Source organism: Phyllobates terribilis, unplaced genomic scaffold (assembly GCF_046119375.1).
Source record: "Phyllobates terribilis strain yellow unplaced genomic scaffold, ASM4611937v1 Scaffold_87__1_contigs__length_6367161, whole genome shotgun sequence".
Classification (NCBI taxonomy): Eukaryota; Metazoa; Chordata; class Amphibia; order Anura; family Dendrobatidae; genus Phyllobates; species Phyllobates terribilis.
In genome coordinates this window covers 3,234,139-3,256,898 of record NW_027362847.1, presented here as the reverse complement: position 1 = coordinate 3,256,898, position 22,760 = coordinate 3,234,139, and the positions used below count along the sequence as shown (strand labels likewise).

At 49.4% G+C, this 22,760-nt stretch overlaps 1 protein-coding gene across 2 annotated transcripts in view; it reads right to left on the bottom strand.

Annotated features, from left to right (window-relative positions):
* Positions 1–373: 373 nt before the first annotated feature.
* Positions 374–22,760, bottom strand: part of LOC141197778 (isovaleryl-CoA dehydrogenase, mitochondrial-like) — a 41,219-nt gene continuing 18,832 nt past the window's right edge. The window contains exons 1-3 of one of the 2 annotated variants that reach the window (XR_012269853.1): positions 8,631–8,727; positions 5,863–5,935; positions 374–863 (exon numbers count right to left, since the gene is read on the bottom strand). Coding sequence is in view for 1 of the 2 variants with exons in the window: in XM_073662865.1 (XP_073518966.1) it covers positions 730–863; positions 5,863–5,935 (207 nt within the window). In the remaining variant the exon portion in view is untranslated. Of the gene's footprint in view, positions 864–5,862; positions 5,936–8,630; positions 8,728–22,760 lie in introns of those variants that run through there. The other variant, XM_073662865.1, reaches the window with a different exon arrangement.

Sequence of the window (22,760 nt, the reverse complement as noted above, 5' to 3'; positions counted from 1 at the left end):
GACTCCCACCAGTCAGCTGTTCCTGATGTCGGCGGCGTCACAAAACTGCTCAGTTATGGATCTGCACAGCGCCTGTATAGTGGCCGCGGCCGGTACTGCACATCCGCCCCCTATTCAAATCAATAGCAGGTGGAGTGCAGTGCCCGGTGGAGTGCAGTGCCCGGTCGCACCCACTGTGCAGCTCTGTAACTGATCAGTCCTGGCCGCTGACACCAGGAACAGCAGATTGGCGGGGGTGCAGAGTGTCGCACCCCCACCGATCAGACATTGATGACCTATACTAAGGATAAGTCATCAATGTTAAATGTTTAAGTCCCAGACAACTCCTTTAACAGGCTGTAGATATCACTATAGACAGCACTGGGGAAAATAATGACAGATGATTGACGTATGCTTTATTTGTTCCTGGAGCAATACACAGACTCCATAAACAGTGATCAGTGGGGGTGATCAGAGCCCCCCATCTCTTGGATATAACTATACGGTTCATGGTTTCATGTCCCCGGTATAAGAATCTTCACATTCACTTGATAAAGAGTCGGTAGACAGAGCACTGGACCGGTCCGGTCTCCTAACAGTCCAGTCTGTGCGGCCACGAGGCTCGCAGCTACGAGGTAAGTGTTTTAGGCAGTGAGTGCCCATCGCTCCTCATCCACCCGGGTGCAGAGAGATTTTTGCGGATTGAGTTCGGAGTTAGAGCCATGATCGGTGATCTCCAAGGTCGGCAGGTTACTTGTACAGAGCATTGAAGGCTCTTCCTATGACCAGTCTCCGAACCTCGGTAGTACCAGCCCCTATTTCATAAAGCTTGGCATCACGAAGGAAGCGGCCCATCGGGTAGTCGTTTATATAGCCATTGCCCCCTGTGGAGAAATAAACATTTATAAAAGAACAGTGAACATGGGGTGGTCTCAGTCTTCATGGGTAAAATTGCAAAATACGGTAAAAACTTTTCAATTTACTTCTTATTAAAAATCCTCTCAGACCTAGAGAAGAGAGATATTTTTAGGTCACCAGCCACCTCTGCCAGTCTGTCAGAGGTGGTCGGTCTCCTAGGGAAGGAGTGCTGTCCGCTCTGGATCCGGCCGGCTTCATTATGCCTCTGTCCTCTGATTCTCCAGGAGGGAAGGCTGCTTCTGATTGCAGCACTGGAGAGCGCACAGGACGGGTGGCACCTCTGGTCCGAACTGTCAATCATCAGGAGCAAGCAGGAAGCCAGAGGATGGGGAGCAGAGGACGGGAAGAACCTTTTAATGGGAATCTGTCAGCAGGATTGTCTATGTAATCTGAGATCAGAATAATGTCCGGCCAGATTCCAGCAATGTGTTACTACAGGGCTGTGTGCTGCTGTATCAATAAAATCAGTCTTAAATCAGCAGGATATTATCATTACAGCACTAGGTGTCTGATCAGCAGCTTTCTATCAATATATAGTGTACACAGGAAGGTGCCAATCAGTAGTGTGGGTGGGGTTATACACAGCTGCCAATCAGTGCTGTGGGCGGGGGTTATACACAGCTGCCAATCAGTGCTGTGGGCGGGGGTTATACACAGCTGCCAATCAGTGCTGTGGGCGGGGGTTATACACAGGAAGGTGCCAATCAGTAGTGTGGGTGGGGTTATACACAGCTGCCAATCAGTGCTGTGGGCGGGGGTTATACACAGCTGCCAATCAGTGGTGTGGGCGGGGGTTATACACAGCTGCCAATCAGTGGTGTGGGCAGGGGTTATACACAGGAAGGTGCCAATCAGTAGTGTGGGCGGGGGTTATACACAGCTGCCAATCAGTGCTGTGGGCGGGGGTTATACACAGCTGCCAATCAGTGGTGTGGGCGGGGGTTATACACAGCTGCCAATCAGTGGTGTGGGCAGGGGTTATACACAGCTGCCAATCAGTGGTGTGGGCAGGGGTTATACACAGCTGCCAATCAGTGGTGTGGGCGGGGGTTATACACAGCTGCCAATCAGTGGTGTGGGCAGGGGTTATACACAGCTGCCAATCAGTGGTGTGGGCGGGGGTTATACACAGCTGCCAATCAGTGGTGTGGGCGGGGGTTATACACAGCTGCCAATCAGTGGTGTGGGCAGGGGTTATACACAGCTGCCAATCAGTGGTGTGGGCGGGGGTTATACACAGCTGCCAATCAGTGGTGTGGGCGGGGGTTATACACAGCTGCCAATCAGTGGTGTGGGCAGGGGTTATACACAGCTGCCAATCAGTGGTGTGGGCAGGGGTTATACACAGCTGCCAATCAGTGGTGTGGGCGGGGGTTATACACAGCTGCCAATCAGTGGTGTGGGCGGGGGTTATACACAGCTGCCAATCAGTGGTGTGGGCGGGGGTTATACACAGCTGCCAATCAGTGGTGTGGGCGGGGGTTATACACAGCTGCCAATCAGTGGTGTGGGCGGGGGTTATACACAGCTGCCAATCAGTGGTGTGGGCGGGGGTTATACACAGCTGCCAATCAGTGGTGTGGGCGGGGGTTATACACAGCTGCCAATCAGTGGTGTGGGCGGGGGTTATACACAGCTGCCAATCAGTAGTGTGGGCGGGGTTATACACAGCTGCCAATCAGTAGTGTGGGCGGGGTTATACACAGCTGCCAATCAGTAGTGTGGGCAGGGGTTATACACAGCTGCCAATCAGTGGTGTGGGCAGGGGTTATACACAGCTGCCAATCAGTGGTGTGGGCGGGGGTTATACACAGCTGCCAATCAGTGGTGTGGGCGGGGGTTATACACAGCTGCCAATCAGTGGTGTGGGCGGGGGTTATACACAGCTGCCAATCAGTGGTGTGGGCAGGGGTTATACACAGCTGCCAATCAGTGGTGTGGGCAGGGGTTATACACAGCTGCCAATCAGTGGTGTGGGCGGGGGTTATACACAGCTGCCAATCAGTGGTGTGGGCAGGGGTTATACACAGCTGCCAATCAGTGGTGTGGGCGGGGGTTATACACAGCTGCCAATCAGTGGTGTGGGCGGGGGTTATACACAGCTGCCAATCAGTGGTGTGGGCAGGGGTTATACACAGCTGCCAATCAGTGGTGTGGGCGGGGGTTATACACAGCTGCCAATCAGTGGTGTGGGCAGGGGTTATACACAGCTGCCAATCAGTGGTGTGGGCAGGGGTTATACACAGCTGCCAATCAGTGGTGTGGGCGGGGGTTATACACAGCTGCCAATCAGTGGTGTGGGCGGGGGTTATACACAGCTGCCAATCAGTGGTGTGGGCAGGGGTTATACACAGCTGCCAATCAGTGGTGTGGGCGGGGGTTATACACAGCTGCCAATCAGTGGTGTGGGCGGGGTTATACACAGCTGCCAATCAGTGGTGTGGGCGGGGGTTATACACAGCTGCCAATCAGTGGTGTGGGCGGGGGTTATACACAGCTGCCAATCAGTGGTGTGGGCGGGGGTTATACACAGCTGCCAATCAGTGGTGTGGGCGGGGGTTATACACAGCTGCCAATCAGTGGTGTGGGCGGGGGTTATACACAGCTGCCAATCAGTGGTGTGGGCGGGGGTTATACACAGCTGCCAATCAGTGGTGTGGGCGGGGGTTATACACAGCTGCCAATCAGTGGTGTGGGCAGGGGTTATACACAGCTGCCAATCAGTGGTGTGGGCGGGGGTTATACACAGCTGCCAATCAGTGGTGTGGGCGGGGGTTATACACAGCTGCCAATCAGTGGTGTGGGCGGGGGTTATACACAGCTGCCAATCAGTGGTGTGGGCGGGGGTTATACACAGCTGCCAATCAGTGGTGTGGGCGGGGGTTATACACAGCTGCCAATCAGTGGTGTGGGCGGGGGTTATACACAGCTGCCAATCAGTGGTGTGGGCGGGGGTTATACACAGCTGCCAATCAGTGGTGTGGGCAGGGGTTATACACAGCTGCCAATCAGTGGTGTGGGCAGGGGTTATACACAGCTGCCAATCAGTGTTGTGGGCGGGGGTTATACACAGCTGCCAATCAGTGGTGTGGGCGGGGGTTATACACAGCTGCCAATCAGTGGTGTGGGCGGGGGTTATACACAGCTGCCAATCAGTGGTGTGGGCGGGGGTTATACACAGCTGCCAATCAGTGGTGTGGGCAGGGGTTATACACAGCTGCCAATCAGTGGTGTGGGCGGGGGTTATACACAGCTGCCAATCAGTGGTGTGGGCAGGGGTTATACACAGCTGCCAATCAGTAGTGTGGGCGGGGGTTATACACAGCTGCCAATCAGTGGTGTGGGCGGGGGTTATACACAGCTGCCAATCAGTGGTGTGGGCAGGGGTTATACACAGCTGCCAATCAGTGGTGTGGGCGGGGGTTATACACAGCTGCCAATCAGTGGTGTGGGCGGGGGTTATACACAGCTGCCAATCAGTGGTGTGGGCGGGGGTTATACACAGCTGCCAATCAGTGGTGTGGGCAGGGGTTATACACAGCTGCCAATCAGTGGTGTGGGCAGGGGTTATACACAGCTGCCAATCAGTGGTGTGGGCGGGGGTTATACACAGCTGCCAATCAGTAGTGTGGGTGGGGTTATACACAGCTGCCAATCAGTGGTGTGGGCGGGGGTTATACACAGCTGCCAATCAGTGGTGTGGGCGGGGGTTATACATTGCTGCCAATCAGTGGTGTGGGCGGGGGTTATACACAGCTGCCAATCAGTGGTGTGGGCGGGGATTATACACAGCTGCCAATCAGTGGTGTGGGCGGGGGTTATACACAGCTGCCAATCAGTAGTGTGGGCGGGGGTTATACACAGCTGCCAATCAGTAGTGTGGGCGGGTGTTATACACAGCTGCCAATCAGTGGTGTGGGCGGGGGTTATACACAGCTGCCAATCAGTGGTGTGGGCGGGGGTTATACACAGCTGCCAATCAGTAGTGTGGGCGGGGGTTATACACAGCTGCCAATCAGTAGTGTGGGCGGGGGTTATACACAGCTGCCAATCAGTAGTGTGGGCGGGGGTTATACACAGCTGCCAATCAGTAGTGTGGGCGGGGGTTATACACAGCTGCCAATCAGTAGTGTGGGCGGGTGTTATACACAGCTGCCAATCAGTGTTGTGGGAGGGGTTATACAGGGCTAAGCATTTAGAGCTCTGCAGCAGAGAAAACTGTTTTTGTATCAAAAATGACACATCGCTGGAATCAGGGTCTCTGCCCCTCCACCATGCTGCTCTCCGATTATATAACAAAAACCTACTTAAAGATTCCCTTAAAGTGAATACAGGCAACAATCTAAACCTGACACCTTTACTTGCACAAATCGCAACGCTTGTCAACACTGAATTCCTAAACATTGGAGATGCCTATATATGAAAACACAGCGGTGGTGGTGCGCTTGCTCCCAGAGCCATCCCAGTCTTTTCATACAGGTGAAGACACATAGGGCAAGTTTCATTTGCAGTTAAAATTTAAAGTCATTTTCTCATTTTTTTTTTTTTTTTACATCTTGGATCATTACTTGATGGGGTTTTTTTTGCACCAAAATAATTCTTCAAAATGGCGCACACAGTACAATGAATTCTTTATTTTCGTCTTTAATCTTTTTTTTTTTGTGACTTTAATGAAAAAAAAATTGGATGCTCCTCTAACACAGCGCAAAATTTTGTGCGAGAAATGTATCATATAAAATCAATTATGGAGGTTATATTTTTCGGGCACAGAGTTTGCTCAATTGATGAATCGGCTGAAAACATTAGGCAAAAAAAAACCAAAAAAAACCCCCACAGCCGTAATGGTGATCGCTTTGTGTTGTGGACTGCTGGAAACATCGAGGGCAAAACTGAAGAATAAATATGTATCAGTAGTGCTGGTGGATTTAGGTGTTGGCCAAAAGGCACAGGTTAGACTCTCCTTACCTAGACACTGAATACCATCGAGGGCCACTTGGGTAGCAGATTCAGCAGAGTAAAGGATAACGCCAGCACAATCCTGTAAGTAAATGACATGTTCCCAATTTATCACATACAATAACCAGAATTGAAGAACAAAAATTCTACTTTAAAGAGGACATGTCACCAAGTCAGAAGTGACCAGTGTTTGCCCTTACTTTATTCCCGCTGCTCCCCCGAGTATTACACTTTTTCATTTTTTTAAATCCACCATACGGTTGCAGAGATATGGGCCTTTTTATTTAGTGTTGATTGTGTGTAATCTTTATAAGGGGGCGTGGCCCACAGGATAATTATGCAGAGCAGCCTAAAGACACACCCCTGAGGATCCTGTGAGCCACGCCCCCTTTGATATAGATCATAAAATTTAGCAGTAAGTAAAAAGGCCCATATCTCTGGAACAGTATGGCAGATTTAAAAAAAAATAAAAAATCATGTTCAGGGAAGAAGTAGGAATACAATAAAAGAAAGAAAGAAAAAAAAAAGCTCCCTTTTCATCTAAAGACAGGTCAATGTTTAATAAGACCCCTCTTCGGTGGGGTCTCCTCTTCGGTGGGGTCTCCTCTTCGGTCTCCTCTTTGGTGGGCCTCCTCTTGGGTCTCCTCTTCGGTGGGGTCTCCTCTTTGGTGGGGTCTCCTCTTTGGTGGGTCTCCTCTTCGGTGGGTCTCCTCTTCGGTCTCCTCTTCGGTGGGTCTCCTCTTCGGTGGGGTCTCCTCTTCGGTGGGGTCTCCTCTTCGGTGGGGTCTCCTCTTCGGTGGGGTCTCCTCTTTGGTGGGTCTCCTCTTGGGTCTCCTCTTCGGTGGGTCTCCTCTTCGGTGGGGTCTCCTCTTCGGTGCCAATTCTGGTGTTCTTAACAGAAGCATACAGTCTAGATCACGTGAAGTCATTATCGGTCTTTACTCCTCTTTGGTCAGACCTCATCTGGAATACTGTGTACAGTTTTGGGCACCACATTTTAAAAAAGACATCGACAAACTGGAGCAAGTTCAGAGAAGAGCGACCAGAATGGTGACTGGTCTGCAAACCATGTCCTATGAGGAACGGTTGCAGGATTTGGGAATGTTTAGCTTGCAAAAAAGAAGACTGAGAGGAGACTTAATAGCTGTCTACAAATATGTCAAGGGCTGTCACATTGTAGAAGGATCATCTTTATTCTCATTTGCACAAGGAAAGACTAGAAGCAATGGGATGAAACTAAATGGGAGGAGACACAGATTAGATATTAGAAAAAACTTTTTGACAGTGAGGGTGATCAATGAGTGGAACAGGCTGCCACGAGAGGTGGTGAGTTCCCCTTCAATGGACGTCTTCAAACAGAGGCTGGACAGACATCTGTCTGAGATGATCTAGTGAATCCTGCTTTGAGCAGGGGGTTGGACCAGATGACCCAGGAGGTCCCTTCCAACTCTACTATTCTATGATTCTATGATTCACATGCTGTTGTGCAAATGGAATAGACAATAGATGGAAATTATTGGCAATTATCAAGACACCCTCAATAAAGGAGTGGTTCTGCAGGTGGGGACCACAGACCACATCTCAGTACCAGTGCTTTCTGGCTGATGTTTTGGTCACTTTTCAATGTTGGTTGTGCTTTCACACACGTGGTAGCATGAGACGGACTCTACAACCCACAGAAGTTGCTCAGGTAGTGCAGCTCATCCAGGATGGCACATCAGTGAGAGCTGTGGCAAGAAGGTTTGCTGCATCTGTCAGCGTAGTGTCCAGAGGCTGGAGACACTACCAGGAGACAGGCCAGTACACCAGGAGACGTGGAGGGGGCCGTAGGAGGGAAACAACCCAGCAGCAGGACCGCTACCTCCGCCTTTGTGCAAGAAGCAACAGGAGGAGCACTTCCAGAGCCCTGCAAAATGACCTCCAGCAGGCCACAAATGTGCATGTGTCTGCACAAACTGTTAGAACTGACTCCATGAGGGTGGTATGAGGGCCCGACGTCCACACATGGGGGTTGTGCTCACAGCCCAACACTGTGCAGGACGCTTGGCATTTGCCACAGAACACCAGGATTGGCAAACTCGCCACTGGCTCCCTGTGCTCTTCACAGATGAAAGCAGGTTCACACTGAGCACATGTGACAGACGTGACAGAGTCTGGAGACGCCGTGGAGAGCGATCTGCTGCCTGCAACATCCTTCAGCACGACCGGTTTGGCAGTGGGTCAGTAATGGTGTGGGGTGGCATTTCTTTGAAGGGCCGCACAGTCCTCCATGTGCTCGCCAGAGGTAGCCTGACTGCCATTAGGTACCGAGATGAGATCCTCAGGCCCCTTGTGAGACAATATGCTGGTGCAGTGGGCCCTGAGTTCCTCCTAATGCAGGACATTGCAGTGTGTATTTTCTTATGTCCATGTATTTACTACTAAAAGTAATTTTTTACATTTAGATTTCATTTTTCACTGGTTATTACAGACTTATTGCTTCCCTGCACATTCAAGTTTCATGTTTTCTTTGGGCATAGATCAGCTAAAAGGCACTCAGGAAAAAAAAACAGATGAAAGATCTACAAACTCTCCCTTAAGACTGTCAGAAGGAGCTCACTGATAGATTCTCAGTTAGCTAATTTTGCAGCCAGGAATAGACAGTGCAGCACAGATGCTACAGAACGCAACATTTTTAATGAAACTCAATAACGGAAATCAATTTTAGCCCCAAATACTTGCATTAAAGTAAAAAAAACAAATGGCCGCAAAGCAGGACAACCGCTTTAACTCCTTACCAACATCTGCCGTACATGTCTGGTATAAGTCAGTAGCGGGTGTATGGAGCAGAGTCAGCTCGCCCCGTACATGGCAGATAATGGCTGTGACAAACAACCAGGACCTGCCTCTAAGAGCTGCGAGTGGAGCGAAGATCTGCCCACCACTGTTAACCTGTTCAGTGCTGCTGTCAATCTCTAACAGCAGCATTAACAGCGCGCCGGCATTGGGATGCATCGTTCCATGCGCCCACCGGCGCTCCTGTGACGCGATCACAGGGCACACACGGACTGCTATGACATCCGGGGGTCTGCTGAAGCCTCCATGCCTGTCATCATAAAGCTTCATTTGGGCTGTAAAGAAGAAAGTGATTTTGCTATATGGAGCATTACTGTGGTATCGCTGTATATAGCACAAGCAATCAGATAATGTATACAAATGCAGTGAAAATTAAAAAAAAAAAAAAAAGTCTAAAATATTAAAACCCCACACGTTCAACTCACCTCCCACTAAAAATAAAGATAATAAAAATATACACATTTGTGGTATGGTCTCTTTCAGAGAAATACAATCTATCCAAATATAAAAAACAAACGATCAGAGAACACAGAAAAAAATTCAAAAAGACAAAATTACATTTTTTTCGTTCGGCACAATACTACAGAAAATCCTGTAAGAAGCGATGACCATGTCATATGTGTCCCAAAATGTTATCAATAAAGTCCTCTTGCCCTTCAAAAAATAAGCCCCCACACAGCTCCATCAACCCGAAAAACGAAAATGTTACGGGTCTCAGAAAAACTCTTGGAGAAGTTTGGTGTTGCTGTAATCACACTGAGGAGTAGGATCCTATTACCAGGTCATTTTTACCACACTATGTGCGCCGTTAAAACCCTTCCCAGAAAAACAAGGTCAGGCTTTTTTTTTCGCACTTTTACTGCACTTGGAATGTTTTTCCCGTTTTCTAGTACTATGTGGTAAATGAATGGTGGGATTTATAAGTACCGCTCATCCTACAAAATAACAAGACCTCACACTATGTGGACAGACATGAAAAAGTTATAGCCCTTGGAAAAAGCCAAGGAAAAAACAGAAAAAACCATCAATTGGTTCTGTTGGGAAGAGGTAAAGCTGAAGAAACGCATGTAAGAGCAGAATATGGAGGAAGGTGAGATATCACCGGCTGGTGGATACTACCTGCTCCATCGCTGGCAGAGTAACCCATCCCCATGGTGGCCGCTGAGATCTTCTCTTGTAGAAACGTATCCAAAATCTATAAAACATGGGGAACAGTCAGCAGAGGGTTTGGTGATTGGCTCATATTGGCGATATACCCAGGGGCATTACTGGGCACAGGGAAGATTGGGAATGAATAGGATTGGCTGTTAGATATGTGATCTCTTCAATTAAAGGGGATGTCTAGTTGGAACAAGTTCTCACTGATCTCTGGATAGGTGATGACTCTTAGATCGGTGGGTTTGGCCGCTATGACCCAATCAGCAGAACAGCACTTATAGATAGAAGTGAGCGAAGTGCAAATGTTCAGCCGCCGGTCCGTTCATTCTCTATGGGGGGCGCTGTACTCAGCTTTCTCCTGCATAGAGAATGAATGGAGCGGTGGTCCGGGGAGGTACTAGCAGGGATTAGTTGGGTTCCCAGCAGATCTAGAAGTTGTCACTTATCATGTGTTGGGGAATAATGACTTCTCCTCTGATAAATGTGCTGATTCCTGTCAGTTGTGGTCGCTGAGTGCGTGTGATGGGATGTGGCTCCGTCCGTTATATTATATCACGTCTTATACCTATAATCTCGCTGATCGCAGGTGTCTGTCTTCACACTCAGATGAGATGGAACAAACTGACGATATAGGACTTTTTTTTTTTCTTCAAATTCAAACCGAGCAATCCTATTGGCTGAGTATGAATGCAGTTACCATGGTGACAGAAGTAGCTGCAGATTTAAAGGGACAAGATACTAATATTGTACTAAAGTGTATTTTATTATATACTTCACATAACTGACTGGGTACACCTTGGTGCTGGTGGGATGGCTTTTTTTTTAATCAAACAACATGTTTACTAAGTACCCTATATTATATATATTTCCTATTGCTTTTTACTTACTTATAGCAGGGTATATGTTCATATTGTTTCTATCCTAAGTTTGTCTATTTTCTAATAAAGACATGACCAGTCCTCTTTATAATTTTATAGTGACCCCATTGAGGTCATGGACTGATATTGGGGATTGCAGAGTTGGGGCAAGGTGTTGGTGCTAAGTAAGTGACATCAAATGAAGGCTATGGTGCATATGACTCGCCCCCTGGGCCGTGGGGCACTCGGATCCGGGCAGTAGGGGAACGATGGGAGTAGTAGTGGCAACTCGGTTCCGTGGCTCAGGGTGGTCAGGCCAGTGGTAGTCCGTTATGTGCTGATGTTTATGTCCGACTACGCCACCCGTGGATTTGCGGTTATTAGGAACCGCCGCTGCATGCAGACCGCTGGGGCTGATGAGGTGTGCAGCTAGGGTAGTGTGACTCCCCACGGGAAGAGTGCGGCCCCAGGGCAGTATAGTGGATGGTGGGAGTGATGGTAGTGAGGGTCCCAGTGCTGATAGTGCTGGAGAAGCAAGGAGCACACAGACAACAGGTTGCAGTCCAGGGTCTTTACTAGAACAGGTAAATTGACCCATAAACAGTCCCGGCTAGGAGGGGGACCTGGATGTCTGAGAGCAACGGGGAAATTGGCCCTGGTCAGGGTGAGGGTGTAGGCCTACCGTGCTTTCTGCGCTCCTTCTGGCTATCTCCTCCTGATAGGGTAACAGCCCACGTTTCCGAGCTTTCCGTGTATTCTCGCCTGTATGGCCTGCGACGTGGGTTCCTTTCTGCTCCCAGCCTTGTACGGCTTTACTGGTCCCTTCGGTTGTGGCAGGGCCTCCAGGCTTCTTAGGCCAAGGAATATACAGTCCCTTGCGGACTGGTTCTCTGCTGGGGGATGTGGAATCCTTCCAGCCTCAGACACCAAAGTCTGGTAAGGTCAGTCTCTGATTTGCCAAGACAGGCTCTCTTCGCCTCTCGTCTCTGGCTGGTGGCTCTCCTACTGCCACACTTCCTCTTAGGTGCAATCAACTTTCTGTCCCTGCTCCACTCTGGGACACGTCTCAGTGCTGAGACAGGCCATCCATTCTCTCTAACCCTGCCCCCAGTACCAGCTTTTATAGGGGCAGCCAGCTCCCCCTACTGGCCTGAGACAGGAGGCATTGCATGCTAATGTTCCCCTGACTAGAGAACCTCCCCCTTGCTCTCAGACACAGCTTTAATTACACTTGTGGCATCCAGGCCAGGGTGACACACATACATAGTAAATCAGTCTTGTTGTGCCACAGAAATCCTGTTCTATAACACAAAATATCTTCATATGATGAGGAGTTGTGTTGTGTTTTTCTCCATTTACATTCTAGCGTGGTGATCACATAAAATGTAAAATTCCTATTAAATAATTACTGAATGACAGTAGCCTGTATCCCTGGAGGACAAGTCATTTACCGCTTCACCAGGTTTGATGTTCTAATGCATTTAGATGTTTCAGTATTTGTATATATCTTTTTTTTCCCCCCTTAAGGGTATTCAAGCGCAGACTGTGGCAAACTTCTTCCTCGCCTTTGAAGCACAGCTTTCAATTATTCCTATCGTAAACCAGGTAAAAAGCTTCGAGCCGAGCGTGATCAGACTCCTTCAGTCCCGCAGCAGGTAAATCTGTGAACATCGCCGGCACTCCTGCTGTTCCTAGCACCGATCCCTCTATGAGCGGCTGTGCAGTAATGAAGGCAGGATTCACCCCAAACTTGCTCGTCTTTTTTTTCGATTTCCAGTTCTGGTAATTAGTGATACACATGTGTATATCCAGTGGTCAACTCAAAACCTATGTATGGAAAATCAATTGTTTGCTGTATGCATCTCATTTGTAGGATGCACACTATTCATTTCAATATGGAGCGGAGTAGGAGGAGACTTTCATTGCTGTCGCCCTTTACTTCCTCCCTGCTGATAGGAAATGCCATGCTGTTTGCTTGTGTCCTGTGATTACAGCAGCCTGCAACAGTTTTCAGTGTGCACTCCCCGACTCAGGCATCAAGCAGTAAATGATAACATTAAAACGCTGCTACCCCTTTGTTAGTCACTTTTTAATCTTCTTCTCCTTCTACGAATGCTATAGTCCGTTATTCTAGAACTGCTCTGAAAATGGTTCTCTGGAGTGTTGGGATTTGGGTTTAGGGTGGGTTATGGGAATTGAAGTTCAGAATGATTTGATTAAAAAAAATATGAAATTAAAATTCCTCTGTTCTTGAGAAGGTCAGGAGAAAATGAAAGGATTCATCTAGTCTGTTCAGCGCTCCCAGGAGACAGGCACCAGGCGGAGGTATTAAAAGTCTTCAGAAATTTACTTAGATAAAAATCATCATAAAAAAACGATACATAGAACAACGCGTTTCGGCTATATATTGGTACAGAATAGCCTTCCTCAGGTAAGATATTGCTTTACAGTCTGTTAGAGTTATATAGTCTATATAGGTTCACTTGAATAAATTAATTAGGTTAAATGGTCAAGACCTGGTGGTTCTTCATTAGCTTAATTGCTGCTTGGTGGTTTTCAGTATGCAGCTTTAGCTTATCCTTGTTTCTTTTGTTGTTACAGGTATATTTGCAGTACATGATAAAATATATGGTGAAAAACACACACACATGAAAAACATTACAAACATTGATTTGCGTGTGTACAGTAGAGATGAGCGGTGTTCTACTCGAACTGTTCGCCAATCTCAAATTCGAGCTGTTTTGGGCGGTGTTCGAGCCGTTCGGCGAACACGAACAATTTGAGAAAAATTCGGCTGTTCGAGGTTATGTTCGATAACTGTTCGTGCACCAAAATCATAACTGGATTTTTTCTCAGTAATGATGAAAATTAATGTTAATACGCAGTTTGAGTGTACAGCGGGGTGGGGGGAGGGGCAGGGGATGGATCTCTGCAGGAATAATGAAGATCTCCATTTTTTTTTCTCTTTCCCGCATTTGCAGTGGGGAGGTGCAATCTGTCAGCCTATCAGCAGCGCACACACGGAGCGAAGTGCTTTTTTTCACACAAGCAAGGGCATGTGTGATTGGCAGTGTATGTCACATGTCCTTGCCCTATAAGACCAAGCCATTTTCCCCGTCGCCACCATTTTCTCACTGCTGCAGCTGCGTGTTAGACGGCACCGCTGTTGCTGTGTGCGCTATACCTTGTTAATTTCAAGCCAATTTTCGCACAAATATACAGATAGCTTGGGAGTAGGGAATAGTTGTGATTGCAGTCCTTTTAAGGACTAGGTTACAGCATTTCCTACGACTTTTATCAGGCAGGTCTGTGCTCTTAAATAGATAGATTGTGGGAGTAAAGACTAATTGTAATTGCAGTCCTTTTCAGGACTAGGTTACATCAGTTCCTATCAGTTTTTGCCAGGCAGGTCTGTGCCAGTGCTGTGCAAGTTTTTTTCACAGCATTTGGCTGAATCTAGCAAAGCTAATCCTTTTTGGCCTATTGCAGAGTGTGTTAGTCAGTGGAGTAGCCTATCTGTGTTGCAAGATATACCACCTGTGTATAGAATACCAATTTTTTTACTGCACCTAGTGAAGTAAAATCTTTTGGGCATAGCATCATTCTATTAGTCCATCTATACTGACCTCCATCAGGTTGCAAATTAAAAATAATTTTTATCTGCATCTACCTCTGAAAAAATATTTGGGCTTCTAGCTGTGTGTGGGACTTGTTCTATTAGTCCATCTATACTGACCTCCATCAGGTTGCAAATTGAATATAATTTTTATCTGCATCTAGCTCTGAAAAAATATTTGGGCTTCTAGCTGTGTGTGGGACTTGTTCTATTAGTCCATCTATACTGACCTCCATCAGGTTGCAAATTGAATATAATTTTTATCTGCATCTAGCTCTGAAAAAATATTTGGCCTTCTAGCAGTGTGTGGGACTTGTTCTATTAGTCCATCTATACTGACCTCCATCAGGTTGCAAATTAAAAATAATTTTTATCTGCATCTACCTCTGAAAAAATATTTGGCCTTCTAGCAGTGTGTGGGTCTCATTGTATTAGGCCATCTATACCAAGCTCCACCAGCTTTGAAATTAATAATAATTTTTAGCTGCATCTAGCCCTGAAAATAATTTTTCCCAATAGTGGTAGCAATAGAAATATGGGGCGCGCGCCTGGCTAACAAAAATATACGCTTAATAACACAAAACACCAGCCTAGCGCACTGCATTAATAAGTTGGCATCAATGTCTCTCCCAGTGCTAGGCCTACTATGCAGGCTAGTATTCCTGTGCCTAAAACACAATGTATGGGTCCGCGCTAGCCACTATGTTGAGGGGTATAAAGCTGCTGCTAACGCTTTATAACAATTCAATTGGCAGATTTTCACAGAGCCATTAATCAGAGCGTCAGTTGCCCCGTCAACGTGGCAAGCATACGGTAAGGCATGGGAAGAGTGGACACGACTAGTAGCAGGCAGACGGGTTGACCAATGTGAACAAGCCAGATCACAAGTCACCATAGAATTTCTCCACCAGCTAATGATGAGGGGCATATCAGGGGCGTCAGCGCAGCGGTGGCGGACCGGAGTAGCATTTCACTTCCAACTACTGAATTGGGGAGATGTGACAAAGATTCATCATCAGACAATCCATAAAAGGGTGGAAAAGGGGTCAGCCAAGTCAGGAATGTAGACGTCCCGTCCCGTGTCACTAAAACTGATTTCTCACATCTTATCCCTAACACCATTAACATGACACTCACAATTTGAAGCAACACTAATGTCTACTGCATTTGTGATCGCCTTCTTCGGGGCGCTATGTATAAGCGAATTAGTCCCTCAATCCAAAATTACCACCAGTGGACGCTTATTACACCAGGAAGTAGTCATAGCCAATAATGCAATACGTGTACGCATACACCAATCGAAAACGGTTCCAGCGGGCAGGGGTACTTGGGTACTTCTACAACCCACAAACGGTACACTGAGTCGGGTAACAATAGTAAAAACATATCTAACCATCAGATCACAAAGTAATTTCTTCGTATCACACATTGATGGAACGCCATTATCAAGATACCTGTTCCAAGCTATATTTAATAAATGCATAACATCGGCAGGGAACCACCCCAAAGATTACGGGACACACTCATTCCGCATAGGTGCGGCCACGGAAGCAGCAAGAGCAGGACTGTCAGAAACGGAAGTTCAGAGGATAGGGAGATGGCGATCCACGTGTTTGGCGAGATACATAAGACCGGACTTGTTATCCTAACGTGGTTTGTTTCTTTTACAGGTGACGATAAGCCAACAGTGTGAGTGATAGGCCACTCGTATATATATTGGGCACAAAAAAGGGCGAAAGTCCGCCCAGGCGGGAGGAAATTAGAGTTTCATAACACATATTTCAACTGGAGAGGTATTAGAGGCCTGCTATGGCCACAGGTACTAATGGAGGTAATCAAGGTAGGGAGAGAGGCAAGAGGTCCGGTCATCTTAGTTATACAGGCCGGGGGAAACAACCTAGGTCATCACAAGAGCGCATAACTAATGGCAATAATGAAACTAGACACTGAGCGCTTCAGAGAATTTTTCACAAAATTAGCTATAGTATGGTCAGAGATTGTGCCGATAGCGGTATGGCAAGGTGCGCGAGACATCACGGCCATCGAATGGACAAGGCGGGTAATAAATATTCGGATGGCAAAATTTAGAAGAGACAGAGGCGGTGTAGTGATACGACACCGACAACTGGAAGGAGATAAAGCAGGCCTCATACGGCCCGACGGTGTTCACTTAATAGATATTGGACTGGACATATTCCTGTCAGGACTCCAGGACAGAGTGGAACAAGCGTTAAGAGTGATGGGTGGGGGTCAGAGTCCTGCATACGAGTACGCTGGATCCTCCGTGGCCTGGAAATAGAAAGGACATGTTGGAGAGTTACACTTGTTGGCCAACTTGCCGGAGTGGGGACCCAGGGCATGCTGCAACAAGCTGAATTATTTTAGAAATAAAATGCCTTTCTAATGGAATGAGTATAAAGAGTTAATAAAGCTGTGACCGATCCTCACCTATCCAGTTGTAAGAGTTACATTATTGGGTTGTCCATAAAAGGGGGGCGGTAGGGGGGCTGAGCATCTGGGTTTGGTTGGGGGTCCCCACAGTCTGCCTAGGCTAGATTAATTTAAAAATTCTTATTAGATACACAGGCGGTGCAGCTTGCTTCGCAGCTGGGCTACTATGCCCAAAGTATTGCCTAGGCTAGATACAGTTAAAAATTCTACGCTGACTAGCAGACACTGAAGATTTGGAGCAGACCTCTGAGTAAACAGCTCTTCAGACTCAACCATCTGTGTTACCCCAAGCCATAGTGTATGTAGTTTCTTACAGTTAAAAGGGGGGGTGCGACCCAACCCACCTGGAATTGACGATGCCAACGTCACGTAAGACACAGCAAGGGGACTCCCAAAATTGTGGCACAGACACCACTTAACCCTAGAACGCATACCTGTGGCCTTGCAGGCCCGCCCAGTTAATTGTTTTCTATTTTCTGCAAGATTGCTTTAGTTAGAATTTTGAAACTCTAGGTATTCTTCATGTATATAGTTGTTTGTCATTTGAGTTTGAGTTATTCCATGTTATTTGCACACGGGCCTAAAGGGCCCCAGGTATGTGAAAGTGTAGATTTTTATGGTCATGCGTTCTAGGGTTAAGTGGCATCAATTGCCCCACTGTTGCTTAAAACGGTTGGTGAGGTGATTTTACCAAATCCCCAAGCTTTTAGTCTCCCAAGGATGACACAGGGGTAGAAATGTCCTTGCGAATCCATGATTTGATCATCTTTATGAACGTGAGTCTGTCTACATTCTCAGTGGACAGCCGCGTGCGCTTATCTGTCAGCACACCACCAGCAGCGCTGAACACACGTTCAGAGAGAACGCTGGCTGCATGGCATGACAAGATCTCCAAGGCGTGAGTGGCGAGCTCCGGCGATTTTTCAAGATTGGAATACCAAAATGAGCAAGGGTCCAGTGACACAGTCATGGCTTCGATGTTCACTTGGAGATTCTCCTGTACCATCCTCTCTAGGCATTGACTATGTGTCAGACTTCTTGTCTCCTGTGGCCTTGCAAAGGATGGTCTAAAAAAGTGGTGAAACGATTCCACAAAATTGCTGTTACCAGCAGATACTGTGTTACTGTTACTGTTTGAGTGATGAAGACTCGACAGTCCCACCGTTGGCAAGTTAGAACTGTGAGATTCACTACGTGCACCACTGGTGTTTTGTGGAAAAGCACATGTAAGATTCTGCAACAGATACTTCTGCATTCGTCAATACCTTTTTATGGCAGGAATTATTTCGGCAAATATACTTTTGTACCGGGGATCTAAGAGTGTGGCAACCCAGTAGTCGGGATTACTTCGAATTCTGACAATCCGGGGGTCATGTTGCAGGTAGTGCAGCAAGAAGGCACTCATGTGTCTTGCGCATCCAGAAGGACCAAGTCCTTGTTGTGTTGGTAGCGAGGTAAGAATCATGCTTCCTTCCTCTGCCCTCTCCCTCCAACCTCGCACAACAGAAATGTGATCAAGGTCTCCCTCATCTGATGAGTCTTCCATGCCCATTGCCAGTTCGTCCTCCACTTCTTCCTCGGCTCCTGCACCTTCCTCAACAGTTTGGCTGCTACCATGCGCCCTGGTTAATCCCTCTCCCCCACCCTCCCATGCCTGCCGCCTTGGTGCTGCCAACCGTCTGGACCTTGGAGATGTTATCCCTTCCGCATACGACTCCTCCTCTACTTCCTCCACCTCCTCTTGTCCCACCACCTGACTCCGAATTCTGTTTAACATGTGCTCCAGCATGTAAATCACCGTAATAGTCATGCTGATAATGGCATCGTCAGCACTAAACATCTTCGTCGCCATTTCAAGACTGTGCAGAAGGGTGCATAGGTCCCTGATCTGAGACCACTCCTCCAGCGTGATTTGCCCCACCTCTGGATCTCGTTGGCCCAGGCTATACGTCAGAACGTATTGCACCAGGGCTTGTCGGTGCTGCCACAGTCGCTGCAACATGTGCAGAGTTGAATTCCACCGTGTCGGCACATCGCATTTCAGCCGGTGAACTGGCAGGCCCAACGACTTCTGTAGAGATGTAAGTCGTTGAACTGCGGGATGCGAACGGCGGAAGTGAGCACACAGCGACCGTGCACTCTGCAGAAGGCCATCTAGTCCGGGATAATGGGCTAAAAATTGCTGGACAACCAGGTTCAACACGTGAGCCATACAAGGCACGTGTGTGACATTGCCCCTGCGAAGGGCCGCACCCAGGTTTGCAGCATTGTCGCACATGGCCTTCCCTGGTTGCAGGTCCAGTGGAGACAACCTTTCATGAAACTGGGTCTCCAGAGCTGACCAAAACTCCTCAGCTGTGTGACTCACATTTCCCAGACATTTCAAAGTAAACACTGATGCGTTGAGCCCAGCTGCCAGCATAGTAAGGAGGTGTGCAGGATTCCTTCTGCGCAGTTAGAAAGCAGGTGGCATTACCAGACAGGCTTTGGGTGCAGGTGGAGGACCGAGAGGAGGTTGAGGAGGCAGAAGCAGTGGAGGAAGTTCGAGATAAAGAGGATTAACACACAACTCGTGGGGACGGTAAGACTTGGACAGCAGCCCCTTGTCCTGCTGTCACCATAGTTACCCAGTGCCCAGTCAGCGACATGTAACGCCCCTGTCCATGCCTTCTCGTCCAAGTGTCTGTGGTGAAGTGCACCCTGTCACACACAGAGTTTCTCAAAGAAGCGGTGATGTTGTGTGCGACATGCTAGTGGAGTGCAGGCACACCTTTCTTTGAGAAGTAGTGCCGACTGGGCATCTGGTACTGGGGCACTGTGACGGACATAAGGTCTTGAAAATCCTCTGTGTCCTCCAGGTGGAAAGGCAGCATTTCTGTAGCCAACAGCTTGCAGATGGTGAAATTCAACCTCTTAGCTTTCTCATGGCTAGGAGGAAATGGTCTTTTACTTTTCCACATCTGAGGGACCGAGGGCTGGCTGTTGTGCTTAGACGGTGTTGAGTAGGGTGTCCCCGGCAACTGCCGATCTGTGAGGAAGATGCAGGCGGACATGTTAGGTTGCCTTGATCCAAAGGTGGTGCTCTCGATGTCGGAGAGCGCTCAACACTAGCAGGTGTTTCCACTTCCCAATGAACTGACGACCTGCCAATCACACTGGCTGTTGCGGGTAAAGAGGTGGCAGGTCTGCGTCCAAAAACATGTGTGACTGCTGTCCCCCCAGTCACAGAGGATGAAGAGGCTGCGGATGCACAAGATGGGGCAGACGGTGGTTGGCCCAGCCGGCTAGGCCGCATTGTAGCACAGTGAGCTTCCCACTGCAACTTATGCTTCATATCCATGTGACGGTACATGCATGAAGTACTCAAACTATGGATTTTTTGGCCTCTACTTAGCTTTTGCTGACAAATATTACAGATAACACGAGTTGGGTCATCCTTATCGATCTGAATAAATGCCCAGGCTATGCAAGGCTTAGAGCCCATGTGACCTGAAGAGCCACTACGACTTGTGGTCAGAGGCAGAGTTGTGGTTGAGGATGCAGTTGTTGACGTGCTTCCAGTACTCCGTCTCTGTTCAGGAAGGCGCAACCTAACCTCGTCGTCAATAGCATCTGTGATGCCCCGCTGCGCTTGGTATCACAGATCCTACAAGAGTGCATTGATGGAATCCTCCACATGAGGCCCCCATAAACATTTGTAGAGCCCCGAGGGCTCGGCCGCTACAGGGGTATTGCACCTCTGCCAGAGGTGTGGTATTCCACTCCCGGGTAAGGATGGAGTGTGGACCAGGGCTCAGTTAGCTGCATGCAGCACACACACCCCATTTCCGAGGGACAGCTCAACGGTGCTCCCACTAGACATAAGTGCAGGCACGACCGACCATGTCCCTGCTGGAGTGGGGAGGGAGGGGTGGAACACCCAGTGCTGTAGGGGCAGATAGTAGGCGGTTCCTGAGTGTAGGAAGGAGCCCATTGGTTGCTGGTCACCTGGGCTCATGGCTAGAGGGAGGTATAAAAGGTGGGCACCATCTTAGTTCTGGGTCAGTTCAGCCAGAGAAGACAGGGAGTAGAGGCTCTGTAGGAGCTCTACTCCAGGAGGGCCTAGTGAGAGGCCGAGGAGGAGGTGAAGGGGAGCTGAGATTCTGGCTCATCTCAGCTCCAAGAGAAAGGAACAGAAAGGAACAGAACAGGAACTGCAAAGAAGGAGAGACAGAGAAACAGAAGGGCTCAGGAACAAGAAGGTGGAAGGGACCCTAAGAACCCACGAGAATCCAGGGTGCAGGGTCAGGCAGATTAAGGGTACCGGATCCCAAGTTGGTGGAGGAGAAACAACCCTCAGCCAAAGACCGGTCGTCGTGATCATCTATTGGTGCGACACCTCATCAAACCTGCTAGGAAGGCACCATATAGGACAGCGGAGGACGGGGCCCACGTTTAACCGCACAAGTCCGCGGCAGCTGGACAAAAGTGGGTCACTGGTGAGGCAGGCCAGAGAAAGGATTAAAGGGGGTCCTGTGCCATGCTCCTGAGCTGCCTGGGAGTTGACCAAGCCCCTCACCTGGTGGACGCAGCACGGCTCGGGCGGTCACTGCTGACAGAAGTGACCCGGAACAAACGAACTGTGAGTAAAGACCCTGGACTGTAACTTGTTGTCTGTGTGCTCCTTCGCGCCTCCAGCACTATCAGCACCGGGACTCGCACTACCATCACTCCCACCATCCACTACACTGCCCTGGGGCTGCACTCTTCCCGTGGGGAGTCACATCACCTCAGCTGCACCCATCATCAGCCCCAGCGGACTGCCTTGCAGTGGCGGTTCCTAATAACCGCAATCCACGGGTGGCGTAGTCGGACATTATCTAAAGTACAGTAGCAGACTACCATTGGTCTGACCACCCTGAGCCGCGGGACCGGGCCGCCACTACTACTCCCAGCATCTCCCTATCGCCCGGATCCGCGTGCCCCACGGCCCAGGGGGCGAGTCAGCTTTGGCGTAGTCGGCAGGATTTCGTGCCCGCTAACCACGGGTACTGCGCGCCTGAAAAGAGACTGTTTCACGGTACTAAAGATGGCGCCCGCCCCAGAAGAACGAGCGCCATAATGTGCGCGCCAAAAGACCACAGGAGGCCGCCTCCCATCGTGGGCCGGGTCCCAGAATGGCGCCAAAGAGGAAGCCCGCCCCCAACAACCATGAGCACTGCTGTGGAAATGTCCGTCAACGTGGGGGGGCTGCCCCTGAGAGTGATTGTCAGCAGAATGCCCCAGGACCACCCCCCATGGGGGCGGATAGGAAAGAAAACTGCGGGGCAGGGAGTGGTCTGGATCAGTCCAGACAGACCGCACCCGGGAATGGACGCCCTGAGCAGCACCAGCCTCCTGGCCCGAAGCCTGCTGCAGGCCGAACCGTTCTGCAGCCTAGCAGAAGTCCTGGCGCAGCTCCCCAGAGATCCGGAGCGTGCGCAAGCTGCACTGGAGGACCTAGAGCGGAGGATGGTCCGGGCGCAGCGGAGTGCACTCACCGAGTGGAGAGAGGAACTGGCCCGGCAGGCCGAGACCCACCAGCGACAGGCTTCAGCCGCACCCCGCGGTTTGCCTGCCTCGGAGGACGGCGCAGGAGGAGAGAGGACCGGAGGCGACGCCGCAGAGGGAGCCACGAGGACTGAGGCAAGTGAAGGGGACGTCACCACCCCAAGCCCAGCACCCGCAAGCCTGCCCCAGCCTCCCGTCGCAGCACCAGAGGCCCCACTCACCGCACCTGTTGCCGCGCCGCCACTGCTCCCGGCTAGGCCTCAAGCGGCGAGCGCCGCGGCCACGCCCCGCCCAGCGCCATGCCCCTTGACCCCGGGTGCCGTAAAGCAGGAAGCATCATCGGCCCAGTCGCAAGGCCTGGATCATAGAATCATAGAATGTAGAGTTGGAAGGGACCTCCTGGGTCATCTGGTCCAACCCCCTGCTCAAAGCAGGATTCACTAAATCATCTCAAACAGATG